General features: G+C 44.7%; 1 protein-coding gene across 10 annotated transcripts in view; it reads right to left on the bottom strand.

Moving 5' to 3' along the window:
- Nucleotides 1-17,910, bottom strand: part of TNC (tenascin C) — a 92,441-nt gene that overhangs the window by 16,706 nt on the left and 57,825 nt on the right. For 4 of the 10 annotated variants that reach the window (XM_072842523.1, XM_072842524.1, XM_072842521.1 and 1 more), the window contains 7 exons: nucleotides 16,937-17,209; nucleotides 15,537-15,809; nucleotides 12,864-13,139; nucleotides 9,262-9,534; nucleotides 7,425-7,697; nucleotides 2,020-2,142; nucleotides 779-922 (listed from right to left, as the gene is read on the bottom strand). In XM_072842523.1, coding sequence (XP_072698624.1) covers nucleotides 779-922; nucleotides 2,020-2,142; nucleotides 7,425-7,697; nucleotides 9,262-9,534; nucleotides 12,864-13,139; nucleotides 15,537-15,809; nucleotides 16,937-17,209 — 1,635 coding nt within the window. The remainder of the gene's footprint in view (nucleotides 1-778; nucleotides 923-2,019; nucleotides 2,143-7,424; nucleotides 7,698-9,261; nucleotides 9,535-12,863; nucleotides 13,140-15,536; nucleotides 15,810-16,936; nucleotides 17,210-17,910) is intronic. The other 6 variants (XM_072842528.1, XM_072842531.1, XM_072842522.1 and 3 more) reach the window with 5 other exon arrangements.

Consider the following 17,910-nt stretch of genomic DNA (forward strand, 5'->3'; position numbering starts at 1 on the left):
TTTCCCCCTCCTTACAGTATGCTGCACAAATCAGGTTATAATAGGAAAATAATCCTCTATTTTAGAAGAACACAGGGCTTGGAGTGAGACTGACCTAAGTTCAAATTTGCTTCAGCATAACTAGTAAGTGGTGTGGCCTAGGCCAAGGTATTTCATTTCGTTGGATCTCAGTTGTTTCCTCTGTAAAATGGGAATGATAGTAGCCGTATTAATGGTTTAAATGCAAAGGGTTTAGTTACAGTGCCCAGAACACAGTAGCCACTCAATCAAGTGTAATTACTTTATAGCTGTCACCATTGCACGTCTATGTGATGCACCTGCTTGAAAGGATTCTCTCAATAGGCAGGGAGGGAAAGAGGTGGATCAACGGGCACAGTCATTTACATGTACAGATGCTTTACATATATCATTTCATGTGATTCCTACAGCACCCTCCAAAGGAAGCAGAATTGTACCCGTTTTACAGAAAAGGAAACTAGATCCTAGAGAAGTTAACTGACAGCTCAGGTATCTAGAAGTTGTAGACTTGGCACTTCAATCCAGGTCAGTATGACTCCCAAATGTGTGCTCTTTCTTCCACACTAACCCAAGAAATGAAGGCCCAGGGAGGTTAAGGATGAAGTCCAGGCTACCCTGCCCATAAGAGGCCAGGGACAGGCCAGAAATGAGGTCTTTGGGCCTCAAACTCAGTCCCATTTTCCACTAGGATTTCCCAAATAAAAGAGCTTTTTTCCAGCGGCTGAGTCATGAGCAATTATGTGGAAGGTGGGAAAAACACCTGTGGTGAACGATCCTGAGACTGGTTCACTTTCCTCGAAGCCCTTCATGGCGATGACACTGACAAGGTACTCTGCTCCGGGCAAGAGCTTCATCAGCCTGGTCTGGGTCTTGGTTCCATCCACATTTACCACTGAGGATGTCCCTGGAACATGGCAAAAGCAAGATCGGGAATGGTGAACCTCACTGAGATTTACCGTTGCCCCAAGAACGGGTGTATCCTATTTGGAAATGAAACTGTATCTTGATCCAATACCATTTTCTTGACTTCCTCCCATTAGCTCCTACCCTCTGGCATAAGCGAAGAGGTCTTACTTTTTGTATAATGCTTTTTTTCCATCCATGCAGATGCCAAAACCCAAGCCAGGAGAGGAAAAAAACATGAAGTCACAATGTGCTAAAAATGGCAAGTTTCCGTTCAGTAGAGAGCTGGCATGTTTTTATTTATTTATTTTTTCCCACAAAGAGTATGAAAAGCTCACTATGTAATGTATATTGGATATATTTAACCCTTTGTCTTAGCTTTGGAATGTACAGGCTCCCTTACTCGCCGAGATTCTACTCTTCAAGGAAAGAAGACGGTCATGGTCAAGTGTGGTACTCTTATATTTGCCAAAAAGGCCACAAGTTATATTTCAGGACGAGTTAGGAGCTTACATACCAGCCGGCCAAACTTCCGTAGAGCTGCCACAACATTCCTCCAAAGAGATATCAACCATCCCTTCTGTACATACTTCCGCTTGCCAGGATGGCTTTGGGCAGATTTGACTGTGCATGCCCCCTCCCCGCCACCCCACCAGGGTCTTTGTAGCCCCCGGGTGCTGAACTAGGACTCCCAGTTCTACTACCAAAGTCACAGCTCCCCATCTGTGGGACAGACAGATTTTGAGACCAAAGGGTAAAACCCCACATGCAAGCAGGTCAAGATGAGTTTCTCAGATGAGTGTGCTCAGATGTATTTAGAGTCTCTGCCATTGAGTGAAAACAACATCGGAGTCCATTTCTCATGGGAATTGAGAGGTTCAAGGCTGGAGAGGGTCTTCATAAAATGACCCTTCACAAGGCAGTTCTTCCAAAGATCTTACAGCATTTTACAAATGAAACCTACAGAGAGGGTCTCAAATAGAAGGAAGTAACTTTCTTTGGTTGTGTTTGGGAGATGGGATTATCAGAGGCCCTTCAGGATCCCACTCAAACAAACCCTCCAGGCTGCTCCTCCCCTCCTGTCTTGGAGTGTCCTACCTCCTGCAATGGGCACGTAGGTAATCCGGAAGCTCTCCACCTGGGCTGAGGGCGCCATCCAGCTGACAGTGGCCGAATCTTCAGTGATGTCTGAGAAACTGATCTCCTTGGGAGAGCCCATGGCTGTCAAGGAGAAAGCACAGGAGAAGCCCAGAATTAGTCAACCATCTTGCTCCTCAGAGATTCTTCCTGGATTCCTTATCCAGGAAACCTCAGCCTCTAGAGTTTGTGTCTGAGCCAAGCCTTTCAGATGGAGAATACGGTGATCTGCGGTCAAGTTGTGGCTTAAGAGAAACTATTGCTCTCTCATTCAGGTAGAGGGCCCAGAGCCTGAGAGCAGCCATTAGGTTTCATTCAAGTAGGATGCTAACACCACAGCTGATACCTGAGGAAATGAGTCTGAGCTGTGTCACAGCTTGGGACAATATGCCATCCTACAATTTTTCAGTTTTAGCATTTTTTCCCCCAAACCTTAGCTTTCTAGTTCCTTTTATAAATGATACCAAGAGGGATCCCTGGGTGGCGCAGCGGTTTGGCGCCTGCCTTTGGCCCAGGGCGCGATCCTGGAGATCCGGGATCGAATCCCACGTCGGGCTCCCAGTGCATGGAGCCTGCTTCTCCCTCTGCCTGTGTCTCTGCCTCTCTCTCTCTCTCTGTGTGACTATCATAAATAATAAATAGAAAAATTAAAAAAAAATTTATAAATGATACCAAGACTTGACAATTATGTAGTTCTTTGTAACCGATAAGGATTAATCCTCATTGAGAAACCCCTGAGTAGAAGGTATGGTTGTAGTCATTTTACAGAGGAGGAAACTGAGACTTGGTTCTCCAACACACGTGGTTGTGGTGTCACCTTTCTGGGTCCCAGGACTGCTGCAGCAGAGCGGTGCAGCGTGGGGATCCTGGAAGTGACATTGACAGGGAAACTGACCTCGACAAACCCATTCCCAGAACTGGATGGAGGTCCAGAGCCAGGTGAGCAAGCAAAGGCAACACCTCTGCGCGCTGGGTCTACCTGCAGGGAAAGCCATGCCCACGGGACAGTTTCTGCTACATAAATACCTTCCCCCAAAACCCAGTTTCCGTTGGCTCTCCTCTGTGTAGTTTTTGGCTTAGCTCTTTGCCCTCTTCAGCTGACCATGTTTAACCAGAGAGATCAGGAAACAATTTTCAGGTCTCCGGGGAGCTCATTTCCTCATCTTTTCCCTCTCCAACCCACGTTGATCATTAAGTTTTAAAGCCCACAGCCCCCTGGGGGAGATGTTTTTCCCCTCTTCATTTTGGATTCTCTCCTCTTTTGGCTTTCTTCTGTGACCTTTTCTCCTGGTCATCAGCCTCTGTGGCTGCCTGGGGTTTTGCCCTCTCCTTGGAACCAAGCTTTGGAAACCACAAGGGCTCTGGAGCCTGGAAGATCTTGATTGTCCAAATACCAGAGAGGGCGAGGGCAACCGGAGGCGGTTCCCTTCACTTCTGTGAGCCTCCATCTGTCCAGTGGGAAAAGTGATGCCCACCTACAGGAACAGCTTCAGGATTAGCAGAGCTCATGGATATAAAACCCCTAAAAGAACCTGGCACCGAGTAAGAATTCAGTGAATGCGATTGTTCTTTCTTTATTTCTTTTCCCATATAACTCTTTTCCCCATGGGCTACCCTGGATTTTGAAGTATCTCCCAGGAAAGATCTAGATAGGCTGGCTGAAAAAAAAAACAAAAACCAAGAAACCAAAAAACCAGCGAGGTGTGTAAACGCAGGCACTGTGCTCTCCCACAGCTAGCCTGGTCCATGCCGCCTTTCGCTCCGACTGCAAACCTCAGCACATTTTAGATGTATCTTTGTGGACACGGCTTTTTTTCTCTAGACACCAGGCTTTCTCATCTACAAAACAGCAGTAAGCTCTGCCCGTCTTGGAAGTCATAAGAATTAGTAGCTTCATACATCAGAGTGGGATGTGCTCGATCAGAGTGGTGGTAGGAAAACAGCTATGTATAATAACCCAAAGGAATGGCACCGTAGTGATGGAATTCTAGGCTCAATGGTGTGGAATTTTTGGACGATAGGCCTCCCTAGGTGTGAAAAACTATTTGTTATTTTAGCATATCTCCTTCTGTCATAAATAGTGCCCATAAGTCTCCAGCACCATCGTAGAGGAGATGGTCAATGGGAACATGAAGATAGAGCCCTACACAGCAACTAAACCCTACTATTGAAAAGTTGGGAAGACCCAAGAAAGGTGATGCCTGTGTCTTCCCAAGTGGGCGCTTGGTTTTCAATAAAAACTCCATTAGGAAAACATTTGGAATTGGTAAATGTAAATTGCTTCTATCTGCAATTTGCATAAAACGTTGCCTCCTCAAATCTGTAGCAAATGTTCACTGCTTTAATTATGTGGCCGTTGACAACCATTTTTAAAAATTTATTCTCCTTCCCACATATTTTTACTGAATATGTCATATGTCCAAGGTCCCATATTAAGCTCCAGGGGACAGCTACTGTAGCCAGTATGGTTTAAGAGCAAGGATTTTGGGGTCAGATTGATCTGGGTTTGAATTCCATGCTGACCTTACTAGCTAAAAACGCCTTACCCCCGTAGTTCTCAGTTTCCACATCCGTGAAGTGGGGCTGAATGCGGCACCCACTTGGTCTGGCCGTGTCATGGCGAATCATGGAGATGAAAGTGGGTCAGTTGCCCTGCTGCATGTGGCAAGGAGTGCATGTGTTTATGCTTCATGGGAGTCAGAGCCAGAGGCACCGAGCATCAAGAGCCTGGTTCACGTAGAAGGGAAGGGAAGATTGCCAAGCAAGGGTCTCTGCAGACCTGCTGAGTCAGGTCCCCGGACACATTGCCATTGTAACTTGGTGGACTGTGGTTTCAAGTGCATCTGAACTGGAAATGGGCAGAGGAGTTTCAAGGTTGTCTGGCTAGGAGAGGAACAGTAGGATGGGCGGGGCACATAGTGGGAGTTGGGAAGAAACACACATACGCCAGAGCATGGAAGTGTTCCCCTGAAACGATTCTAAAAAGCGTACAGATTTATTCCTGATTTTGTCTATTTGTAGGGACAAGAAAGTGCTCATGTTGACCGCCTCTGTAGAGAGGAACTAGGGAGCAGGGACAGCATTGAACAGGGACTTTGCTCTATATCCTTTTTTAATTTTTGAATTTTGAACCAAGTGGCTCATTAAAAAGATGAAATTCATATAAAATCACCCAACCATAATAATAGTATTGTTACAATGGATAAGGAAACGAAGCACATGACATTCATGATCTTATTTAAACCTCATGGCTGAATTCTGAGTTAAATTTTACTTGCCAGATGAGGGGACCAAGGCTCAGAGAGGAAAGGAGTCCTGCCCAAGGTGACACAGCTGGTGGAGCGAGGCTTAGATATATTCCCAGGCATGGGCCCAGAGGCTCCAGGCCAAAGCACTAGGTCTGCTGCCCTATGCTGCCCCCAACCTCCGTCTCTGCCGCCAGGCACTCAAGGCTGGCAGCTTGTGCCCAGGGAGTGAGAGAATCTGCAGCAGCTTTTATGAGGACAAAGAGGAACAGAACATCTCAGAGAAGGGTTTCCAACTGTGTGGGGGAGGAAAGAGGAGGAAGGATGGAAAAGACAAAAGGGGCGCTTTGTGAAACTGCTCAGGTGATGGTGGAATTAGACGTATGCTGTCTGATGGAGTCACCTGTCCTGTCCTGTCCTCTCCAAGTACCGGAGCAAGGGGGTGCAGGCACACGTGTATACACACACGGGCACACGTGCACACACACACACACACACACACACACACACACTTCTCCTTGGCTGTGAAATGTAAAGCCCCAAAATAAGACCTTAAAGAAAAGTCTTTCCAAAAGAGCAGGGTCTCTTTTATTTTTCCTTCTTACTTTCTTTCTTTCTTCCTTTCTTTCTGTTCTTAACAACCAAAAAAAAAAAAAAAGAAAAAAAAAAAAGCTCTTGATTATTCATTCTCTCTCTCTCTCTCTCTCTCTCTTTTTTTTTTTGCTTTAGAACTGCAGGACCTCTAGCAAAAAAAGATTGGCAAAACAAAATCAGTGATCAGAAGTAAACTTTGAAAGGCAGTGTTTATAAACCAAGGTCAAAATCAGGTTCTGTCTCTGATCTGGAGTTGTTTTATGGGCAGCCACAGGGAGGAGGAGACAGGACCGGCATCCCAAGGATAGGGTGTCCGAGTTAATAAGAAACAGGGTTTCTCCTCTGACTGAACTGCCGTCTGCACTTCAGCCTTCCCTCCACGCCCACAGATACTGATTATGGTTTCTGTAGGTGGCTTCTCTGAGTTCAGCAGGTCCTGAGACTTGACATCACAATACACCCAACTCTGGGCAAAGAGAAGGTTTTGGCTAATGCTGTGCTCTATGCCCGTCAGAGATGGCACGTATATATATTTGTTGGTTACCTGTCATCCAGCCTGCTTACATTTAATAGAATTAAAATAAGTTGGTGTTTGGGTTCTACAGCAAACCCGGCCATGTGATGCTAGGCAAATCACATCTTCCTGGGCTTCAGGTTCTTTATGGCACAAACAGAAGAGGCTGAGCTGGGCTATACCCTTTCTCAGGTCCCTTTTACCTCTCTCTGTGCTTTTGTGATTCTTCCTTCTGATTCCTCTTTGAAGCAGTGGTCTCCAGGGAATGCCATGCTTCTCTTTGTCCCTTAGTTTCAGGAGGGAATTCACCCCACCTGTTATATAGGTCTTTCCCTCTAAAAAGTCCTGTTACCAATCAACTTTCTTTTTTCTTCTTGAAACAACTCATATGGGAAAGGGTTTGCATTTCCCCCTCTAGTGCTTTTTAGAGTTGCTATGAGTATCTATCGTATAAAATCATGAGCTTCATGAAGAGCAGCCTGTTGACCTTGCCAGCTCCCTCCTTTGATCCTTCCTGAGCATGGTACTGATTATTCACACATAGCATCTGATAAATATTCATCTTTATAGGTGGAGGTACCACTTCTCCATTATCCTCTGTATACTGTAAGGTCAAACATTTGACCAGAGGTACTTCTACACACAAAAAAAGGACAAGATAATAGGGTGAAAGAAGGCTCTTTGGAATTTTAAAAATGCAGTAACTGTAATGATGATGATGTATTAATGAAAATAATGAAAATCCAAATAGCTTTAATTTGCTGAGCCCTTGCTCTGCACCAGATCCTCTGCTATGGGCTTGCCACGAATTATCTCATTCAATCCTCACAATCCCATTAAATAAATCGCATCACACTCTTCTTGCCTAAAGGCTTAGCCAAATTGTCCACACTCACACCGTCTATAATTGAAACAGCTTGGCTGCATTTGAAGCTCTTATTATTTTGCTGCCCTGTGAAAGAAGACCCCCAAGTCCCGACTTTTCTCTGTTATCTCCTGTTTATGTACGATACCTGTTGTTGCTATGGCACTGACTGGTTGGGATCGCCTTCCACTGCTTATTCCATAGAGTTCAATTTCATACTCAGTGGCCTCTCTGAGACCAGTTATGTCCCTGGTTCGTTCGGGGGCAAGTAGGGTTATTTCCAGTGGCTCAGACTGCTTTTTGGTATCTCTGATTTTGAGAACAAAACTGTCGAAGACCCCCTCATCAGCTGTCCAGGACAGACGGAAACCATCTGGGGTGGCGTCTGAAACCAAAAGGTTGTCAACCTCTGGCTCGGCTTCTAGAGGAGGAGAAAATGGTGGGAGGAGGAGAGAGAACATCATTTACCAGCCTGTGCAATCTTCTTCTTCGGTTTGGAGGGGGGGTGTCATTAGGCAGTGGCCCTGGCTCTCAGAGATAGAAGTGTCCTGAGATACCGAAAATAAAATTATTCAACACAAACAAGGAGAAGGGAAAGATGGAGTTCACACATTCAGTACAAGCCAAGTGGATGCTTGCATATGTGAGTTTTGTCTAAAAGCGATTCTATAAATCCACATCTGGACTCAGCTTTGGCCCCTCCCAGCATTATTAAACAAGTTCAAAGCCAGTAACTTGTTTACATTTGCTGTCTTCCAATGGCTGAGTGCCCATCCTCTGTGAGACCTTTTTCTTTTCTTTTTGAAAAGACAAATAAACCCGTATTAACGATCTGTAGAGTTGCCCATGAAGATACTGCTGGGTGTATTTCCCTTGATCCTGAGCAAAATGGCTTTTAAAATTTTATAAACGTTATGGTCTTTTGCTTTTTTCTTGGAACTTTTGTACTAAAGAAGGCTCCTTCTCTTGACTTTTTTGCTTGCCTTTTAAACCATTAGATAAGTGTTCAGACAGTAGACCTGAGGCCCAGAACCTCTTGTGCTCCATACTTTGGACCCAAGGCATTATCTTGGATTGCCTTAACTAGACAAAACTCAGTGTCGAGGTAAATTTAGAGCTGAGTTTCCCAAAGTGTACTCAGAGCAAACTATTCCTGTTTGTTCTTCTTCCTTAAAAGGCACCCAATACCAAAAAGGTTTGGGGAATACTGCCTGGGTAAGTCCCTCTTGGAGAGACACATGCACATTGGGATATTCTGTGAAGCCTTGTTGTCAAGGATACTACTAAACTATGTTTAACTGAGTGTTTCCAAAACTTATTTGAACATGGAACTTCTTCACCAAGGAGGACCTTTGAATATCCTATGGAACTAGTGAACTCTAGAAAGACTTTGGGAAACACAGGTTTCTGATTGTTAAAGTTGTTAATGCTATATGTCTCTAGGAATTATTATTAGTCTTAAGAAAATTATGGATTTAGTCTGTGTCAAAGAATCTCTATGACATTAGTGTTTACCAGTACAATAGGTTCGCAGTAGGTTTCCAAGAAGGAGCCCACCTGGTAAGTTTATCAAGATCACAGCTGAGATTTTGAGGTGGCAAATGCTGTAAATAGGTTTTTGAAATATACTCATTGGTATATTTCTTTTGAGAAGGCTGAAACATAGCTGAGGACCAGCCAAGATGTGCACAGAAGAGGGTGATGTGGAGTAAGCACAAAGAACTGTGGACAAGACATGGTCTAAAGGATTTGGGAGGCCAAGTGGCAAACATTTCGACCTTCTCATTTCTGGAGTGGGAGAAGAGTGCTCGGTAGAGACATAAGACAAGGGGGAATGTGGGTGAGGGGAAGACAAAAGAGCAGGCCACAACTATGGATTATGTAGAGAAAATGGACAAGGATGTTAAAGCCATGGTGATGAGGTAGATGGATTACACAGAAGAGAACCAAAGAGGGGAGAAAATGGCTCACTTGAATCCAAATACCTGTAACAATCTCAGCCCTCAAGGGCTTGGTTTGGTGCCCTTGGCTGAAGCCAGAGACCATAACCTCATAGCCAATGCCAGTTATGAGGCCTCTAAGCTCCAATTTCCTCTGGGTTCCTGAAAGTGTGAATTCTTGGGGGTCCAGCAGCTTCCCAGAATCCACCACCGTTACTAGGAAGCTGTCAAAGGCATTCTCCGATGCCATCCAGGAAACTGTGAACCCGTAGGGATTAATGTCGGAAATGGTTAGGTTTTCCAGAAGGGGCAGGGCCTCTGAAAGAAGGGAGGAGTGAAAATAACTCAGGTTAGCAGCAATGACCCTGCTGGGATAGCACAAGTCTCCATGAATACCAAAGATACCCAAATCAAACACTAAATGTGTTAAATTCTCAGAAAATGAATATTTAGTAAAAGCTTATTGGGTGCCAGATGATGTTATCTTGTATCAATCTCTCCACAGGCCTATGAGATAGACATTATTCCCATTATGCAGGCAAAAAAAAAAAAACCCTGATTTCCAAGAGGTTGATTGGCTTGGCCAAAGTCACAGAGCTCGTAGGTGATAGAAGCAAGGCTTTTAGCTGGGTCTCATTCTAAAAGCCATACATTTTTCCATATAAAACTGGATATCTTTTGTTGGGTCTAAAGCCCTTTCTCTGCTTCCCACTGTCTTCAGGTTGAGAGGAAGGAAATAGACTCCCCCCGCCCCTCAAATATGCTTATATACTTCCTTTTTGGTATACTTCATATGTTTCTATTCCAGTCCTAGTTTGCATTTTGAACTAAGGTGATGAGGCCCATTAGTGACATCCTCATAAGCTGAAATAGAGGGAGGGAGTAGGATTTTTTCATGAGTCAGAATTAACAAATCATGGTTGTGACCCAGTATGGAATATTAGGACTCGTTAATTCTTTTGCTGTTTGTTTTCCTGGATAAAGTCAGGAGATAAAGACAAGTCTGGATCTTTAGTAACTTCTGATGTCATCTGTTCATTCATTCACCAAACATGTGTCCCGGGCACTCGTATTTCTTAGGTGCCAAGGGGTTTTCAATCACTGAGATTTCCCAAAGGACTGAGCTCATTATCAGCTAAGTGCCAGCACTTTCCAATTGACAAGGCTTCAGGTCCATTCTCCTATTGAAGCCTCACAATGACACTGCGAAGTAGATATTGCTACCTGTCCCTTCACCCCCATGACATCAAAGGAAACGGAGGTCAAGGACTTATCCAGGATCATATATCTACTGGATGGCTAAGCTGACCTCCTACCCAGCTATCTGATTCCAAGCTCAATGCTCTTTCCACAACCTAAGCCAATGTCTAATTGGTCAGCCCCATCAGGGCTGGCAGGTCTGGAGGCGTAAGCAGGATCGATGAAGAAGGTCCAGCGACTCCCCTCTAGCAAAACAAAATGTGATATCGGTGAATGTGTTTTTCATTGGAGGGGGCATGGACCTGGGCATTCCATGACCAAGGCTGCTTCAGCTCCACCTCATTTAGAGGCACCTGCTCCATTGCTTCTAAATAGAAACTTTCAAAGAGATAAATGACCTTACACTAATCCCCAGAGTCTAACCCATGGAATGTAAAGACAAATGTTTAAAAAAAGAAGATTTTGGTGACTGAATGAACAAGTGAATGAATGCCCTCAACCCTGCTTTCATCTGAAGCAGAGATTTAAATTTTGTTGTGGCTTGGACGTCCTATATATATTTAACACACTTTACATTTGTTTTGAGAATTTTTTTTTTTACCATGTAAAGATCTAAAAATCATAACTCTATCAAAGGCAGAGATGAAATTGCATACACTGTGCAAACAGACTTCTTTGTCTGCAAGACAAAGATCTCAAGTTCTGTTGCTGAGTTTTGTTTAGATAAATGGCGCCTCTTTTGATAGCTAGCCTCTTTGCACCTCCACCCCATCAAAGCAGCAGGTTCCAAAAAAAAAGGAGGGTGTTCAGGCTAATTAGTCAATTAAGGCCTTATTTATAGTCATTCATGTTCAGCCTTTTTTTTTTTTTTTTTCTTTTTAAAAAATATGCTTCTTTTAAGACTCAGGGTCTTTTCACTTCAAGGATTAGCTGAGACAATGCTGTAACCAGATCTGGGATTCCCAAGACCAGCACTCCCAGCCTGCCTTTCATCTCTCTGTTCTGTGGGAGGTCCTGTGAGAGGGCGACAAGTAAGGGCCTGACTGACGGGATCTGTGGCTGGCCATTCCTCTCCTCCTGCTCTTCTCATTGCTTTGGGATGCAAGAGAATAGAAGTCCCCACCTCTCCCTCCCCAGCCCCACTCAGAAAGGAGCATGTTCTGCATTTGAAGACTCCTCTGAATGACTAAATTCACAAAAGCATGGAACAGAAAAAACAACCACTTTTTGATCTCACATTAAAACACATCCTCTGTTCTCTTAAAAAAATAAGAAGTCACGATTTCATAATAGTAGTTGCCTGGTTTCTATCTAGACTTGTTGCTTATTTTTAAGAACACCACTCCCTTCCTCCCTTCCTATTGCTAGGAAATAGAGCCCAGGAAGACGCCTGCTGGATGCCAGGCAGGTAAACTCCATCATAACCATTTAATTCCTGAGACAAGGGCTGCTGGAATCAGCTGTGGGTGTCCATTCTTCATTCATAAGGAAATTGGAATTCAGGGCAGTTAAGCACCAGCCAAGGTTATGCAGCTAAAGAAAGATGTGGGAGAAAATGAGAAACCACTCAGGCCTGATTTCAAGACCCTCATGCTTCGAGGTCATCACGGCTGCAGTCAATTAAATATTTAATTGAACGTATTAACAAGTCTTATTGGCAGCAATTTAGATGCTGGGAGAGGCCTGGTTTAATGTAACAATCAGAAGGCAAAGCCGGTCTCCTGAAAATTATCATTAGTGGAAAGCAAGAGACTTCTAAATATTTGTCACGCCTAGAGATTTGGTAAATCAACACCGTTCGCAGTCTTTGCCATTGATTTGGGATAATCTCAGGCAAGAAAATGGAAAGCCATATCTTTTTGTAATTCTTATGTAATTCAAAGAGAGGTTAGAGGTCAAGTTCAATAAATGGGTAAGCTTTAATTAAGTTTGGATTTGTCTGCTATCCCAGGTCAAACTTTCAGTAATCTGTTGTAGGTGTTGATTTAGGACAAAGTTTTTGTTTTGTTTTGTTTTTTGTTTTTGCTTTTTGCTTTTTTTTTAAAGCAAAAGGTAAATTACTGCATTTCTGGGGCAGGTGGTTTATGAACTGCCTTACATAACCTGATTTATGGACAAAATTCCTGCTCTTGGCTGTTACTAACTTAGAACTCATTCTTCAGCCAGAATCACTAAAATATGGATCAGCCCATATAGCTAGGCAGGGAAATCCCTGGAAGCTTTATAGAACTGTCAAGTACATGGTCTCCATTTCTCACAAATGGCTGCAAAATACCCCTTTTTGCAATAGGATCTGCTCTCTCCAAACTTAAACGTTTACATTTGGAGTGAAGACTGTATTTGGTGCCGAGTTTCCCTTTAGAAGGCCTGTCACATTTCCCTTCCCCGTTCCCCATCTCAGAATTCTAAACGGATAAGTGGACAAGCAAGAACCTCTGAATGAGTACCTGTCACGACAAAGGCAGTGAGGGGTCTGGTGGGGTCCCCAGCCCAGGTGGTCCCTGCCACACTAACGTCATAGCCAGTGTTCTCCACCAAGCCCGTGATGTGAGCGTGCTGTGTGTCTCCTGAGACCGTGAATTGCTGGGGCTCATACAGCGAGTGAGAATCGCTAACATTGACAACAATCTTTGCAAAAGGCCCGGCTCGAGTGGTCCAGGACACGTTGAAGCTGTCGGGAGTAATATTGCTAAGGATTAGCGTGCCCAACTGTGGCTCTGGCTCTGAAGGGAAAGGGGCATGGGTAAGAGAGAAAGAGAGAGACATTATTAGAGGAACCGGTGGATTTTTCCAGAATGTAGCCATAGGACATGAAAGTGCCAATCCCTCCAAATATTTTCAGAAAGGTCGTATATTAGGCTGTGGCTACACTTGCATTGACTAAAATGCTAGAGAATACATTGATTTCCCTGTAGACATCGATGTGCATTCCTTGTAAGTATGTGTGAAGAAAATTAGAATGGGAGACAGGAATAATACAGAATATTAAGGGTGCGTTTCTAAAGTTTGCAGTGGGGCACTACGTGCTCTAAGAAAAATAGCTTTATAGTGAAGTATTTGTGGATATTCTATCTCGCTCTAGAGATTCACAAAGCACGTTAGCATTTTATAGCCTCTGAAATGCTGGTTCTGTAAAGAAACTTACTGAATTTTGTGTAGCCCAGAATTTCACAGACTTACTGATCAATGGATACTCTCTCTGAGAAATATTCTTTGAACATCTCAAGGAGCTGAGCACATCTTAGAAAATGCTACTTTGAAGTTTCCTTATTTAGTGTTCTTTTGATCTATTTGGATTGTACAAATTAAAGGCTAATACCCGCACAAGAGAAATTCTCCACAGTGTTTAGGAATCTAAAGGTCTCCTATATACCTTGGGGAAATCTGCATCCTACCCGAAATACTGTAAAGTAAAATGGCTTTCATGAATTTCCTGACGAATACAAAGTGAAAAGAAAGTTTAATTAGGTGTTGCATTTTCTGACTAGAAAATTCACTTACTGGATAATTTGCAAAGACAGCCGTTTCCCCTGGGGGTTAAGTTCCCCTTGTGCCTTAAAGACTGGGAGATCAGGGATGAAGGCAACTCATTTTTAATGTAGGGGGCCTGGGCTGCTAATTTCAACCAGGATGCGGACCGTCAGGCCTCCTCAATGCTCATTCATCAAGTAATATTAACATCAAAATAAGTTCAACTCAAACTGTATTTTAGAAAGAGGCGGCAGTCCTGGAGGGTTGAGGTACCAGGGTCGGCATTTAGTGTTAGGAAGAGAAAGACTCTTTCTTCCAAGGACTTAGGAGTCGTTTGGCTGCAGCTCCAGGATTAAGAGGAAAGGAGGGACTCACTTGGAGAAACTTTAACTGGACAATCGCACAGCATAACTTGATGCCATGAAGTCTCCAAGGGCAAAAAAGGCTCTGGCTCAGAAGCAGAAGATAGCTGTAGGTAATGGCACACAATCTCCTACTTAGCAATTAGTTTGAGAAGCTAATGATGCTATAATTTTTAGCCACAACATTGGCAAATTACTTCAACCACACAAAATAGGCCTCTGTTTGCTCTTTCCCTGTATTTGGCCGTGGAAGCAATCTCTCCGTGTAAGGATGTGTGTTAGGACCCTTCTCATGCTACCAGACAGGGACTGGCAGTGGCAACACATTCACCATGCAGAGTAATACCTAGGTTTTCATGACCAGCCTGGCCTCCAGCTGTCTCCCAGTGGGTATGACCAAGCTGGAAAGCGAGGTGCAAGAGGAACCCCAAAGAAAGACAGAGAAGGAAGTTATGGTCAGTGTTCCATGCAAGCTGGGACATCTTTCTCTCACTATTTCTAACCCTTCAAAACATGCCATCTGCTTCCTGGGAACAACAGATCTTTTCAAGAATTTAATGCTCTGAGCGTTCACCACATGCACCAAGATTTGGACAAGATGACAGATGAAGGCAAGACTGACATTTTGTGACGGATGTCAGTAGATGACAAGGCATGCTGGACAGGGGAAAGGTCAAAAGAGAACAGTCTGTTTGCATGGAAGACAAGCAAATAAAAGTCTTAAGAACAAGGTGAGACCCCTGGGTCCTCTCACGTGGTTCCGAGAGCGTGCATTAGGGTCTTTTCTCTGCATGCTCCTGGCTTTTTAGAGTCTCGGCGGGAGAGAAGGAGGATGTAGACCATTCTGATCAGGGAACCAAAACTGGCATGCACGCACCTCTTTGAACATGACACAGGCGAACTTTGATTAGACCACAAGCAGATGATAATGGGTGGAACTGGAAACGATTATTCAAGATCAGATGGAAGGAGGGTTTAGAAATTCAACCAAAGCAAGTCAGGTTAACTCTATACAAACAAACAGAGCAGCTCCAGATGTGAGTGGCTATTTAGGAAAAAAAGAGGTTGACATTGAAGTTCCTTAATTTGGGGTGAGGGTTTTTTTTTTTTTTTTTTTTTTTTAGTTTTAAAGCTCTGATTTGGGTGGCCCTATCAAATTGGAGAAAGATATGGAAGGAAAGGAGGATGGAAAACGAGTAGCAAGTGTTTTTTGTTTTTTGTTTTCTTTAAATGCTCCTCAGAAGAAGTTCAATGGAGACTTCCAGAAGAAGCCATCATGGGAAATACCTGTGGTTGCCTGGACCGTCAGAGTCTGAGCAGGGTGCCCGCCAATCAGCCCATGAAGGTGGGCAGTGTAATTAGAAGAAGCTTTGAGGTTGGTGATGACAGAGCTGCGAGCCGCTGCAGGCACAGAACGCACCACCGTCTCCTGGCGGTGGACGGAATTCCTAACTTCTATAAGAAAGCTATCAAAGGTAGCCTCCTGGGCTTTCCACGAGAGGGACACACTGGCCCAGGTCACATTCGAGACAGTGAGGTGGCTAAGGAGAGGTTCGGCTACTAAAGCAAGCAGAAAAAAAAATATGAAAGCGTGTCAGTTCAAAATACGGTCACAGAGTCAAAAAAACCAAAACATGTAAGACTAAATCCATAAAGTTTCAGACTTCATCCTTTGGAAAAGGCACTGGTCCTTGGTGGAAACCCAGTTCAAGCCATGAGAAACAAATGGATTGGGGTTGGGTGGTTTTTTTTCTCCCTTTGGTTTGGGTGGACTTGAATCTGGGGAGGACGACAGCTCGACCACCCCGCTGGCCCTCTGTAATCTCACATCCAATGGGGACAGACCCTCCCTGGGCCATGGGTGACTTAAGTGATAGATGAAGCTATGATGTCAACCCTTTTCTTGGATTCACTGTCCAAAACATGCTAAGGATGCTACTTTGAATGGATAACCTTCTCCTTTCTGAATTCAGATAGAGAGCTCTCTTTTGCTGCAAGCCAGGGAGCGTCTCGGGCAGCATGTGTGCCACACATACTAAAAATTTCAGGAAGAGCAGCTTTTGACTACTTCTGTTTTTGAAATCCACCATTCGCTCCTCTTGGGGGCAAGACAGCATGCTCAGATCTTTGCTCCTAGAGGTCGCAGTGGCGCTGGGTCTTTCTGGATGGCACAGATTACTTGTGCACCCATCTGATTAGAAATCTGCTCTTAAAAAAAAAAAAATTTCCCAGTTGAAAAAAAAAATAAGAGCACCAACACAATCTCATTAAATCTTTGGGATACTTGGGTAGCGGGAGGCCGAAGACACTAGGATAACACAAAATATAATTTTTAAGACCTCTTTGATGGAGACACCTTTCCAAATCAAGGGCAACTCTGGCTTTTTAGGTACAGAAGGGCAAAATTCTTTTCTCCAGATTCCATATGGCAATCGGAACCAGACTACGTTTAGTGCTGCGCATGTGCTAGGTCAGTGGTAGAGCAGACAAGGGGCTTCGTGGAAATCCACCATTTGGGCTGCTGTTGGAAAAGAGTTATGTTAAGTGGTGCTCCAGCCTAGCGTCCTGGAGGAGTTACGTGCGCTACGGCTTGTGCTCCAGTGGGCGAGAAGGAGCAGCTTCACCTTGCAAAGAAGACTCTGCAGACCTAGAGAGAGGGTATCAGACATGGGAGGAAGCAGATGTACCTGTGGTGGCCGTGGCACTGATGATTTTGGTCCGGATGCTGGGAGCGAGCCCCGAGAGGTAGATAACAAAATGATTATTAGGGTGTAGCCCTGAGATGTGGGCAGTTCGTTCAGTGCCAGAGACATTGTATTCCATCGTCTCCAAAAACCTATTGGAATCAACAATTTCAATGGTAAAGGTCTCGAAGGCCCCATCGGTGGCTGTCCAGGAGAGATTGAAGCTCTCAGGAGTTATGTCAGAAACAGTTAAGTTTCCCACTTCAGGTCCTGTGGCTGAAAGGGGGGGGGGGGAGGAGAGAAGACAAAAATGAATCGAGGGTTAATCATTTGGCTCGTGTTTTAGGACGGAGGCTGTTAATAGAACGGCGGCTGGGTAAAAGGATCTGCTAGTTCAGGGTTATAGGGAAATGCAGCGGGTGTTAGCTGTCGGTGCCGAGGGGAGAGAGAAAGGGGACTGGTCAACAGGAGAAGACACAGAGGCAGGTGGGGGCAGCTGGATTGCCCTGCTCTGGAGCTGCCGCTGAGATCCTGCGTGTGAGAAGCCACGTAGCGGAGGCCAGCAGGGACCTTGGGCCTGCGCTCATGCTCCCCCCTCTGCAGGGCTGCTGGCTGTCCGTCAAGAGGTAAAGGAGTGCTGGAAGCTTCCAGTCTCTGCCCTTGGGAGACCAGTTACTCAGCTCCCTCCTAGGGGCATCCTTCGCTTTGGGGGAGCTCCCATCTATTTAAATGAACACTGAGTGATTCTGATGCCATTACTCCCCCCCAAGGTGGTACCTTGAGGCTTCTGATTTTGTGACTTGAAGGGAACTGGCAACTTGTCAGTACAGTTCTTGGGATTGTCTCCGTCCTCCTGACAGCAGCCAGCTGTTTTCATACTCTGCTAGAATAGCCCGTCCTCTCCTAACTGCCTCTGCGCGGGCCAAGAAAGCTACTGCTACCGCGTTGCCAGCCAGGGGAGCCGAGCCGAGGCCAGG

The sequence above is a fragment of the Canis lupus genome, chromosome 10 (genome assembly GCF_048164855.1).
Source record: "Canis lupus baileyi chromosome 10, mCanLup2.hap1, whole genome shotgun sequence".
NCBI lineage: Eukaryota > Metazoa > Chordata > Mammalia > Carnivora > Canidae > Canis > Canis lupus.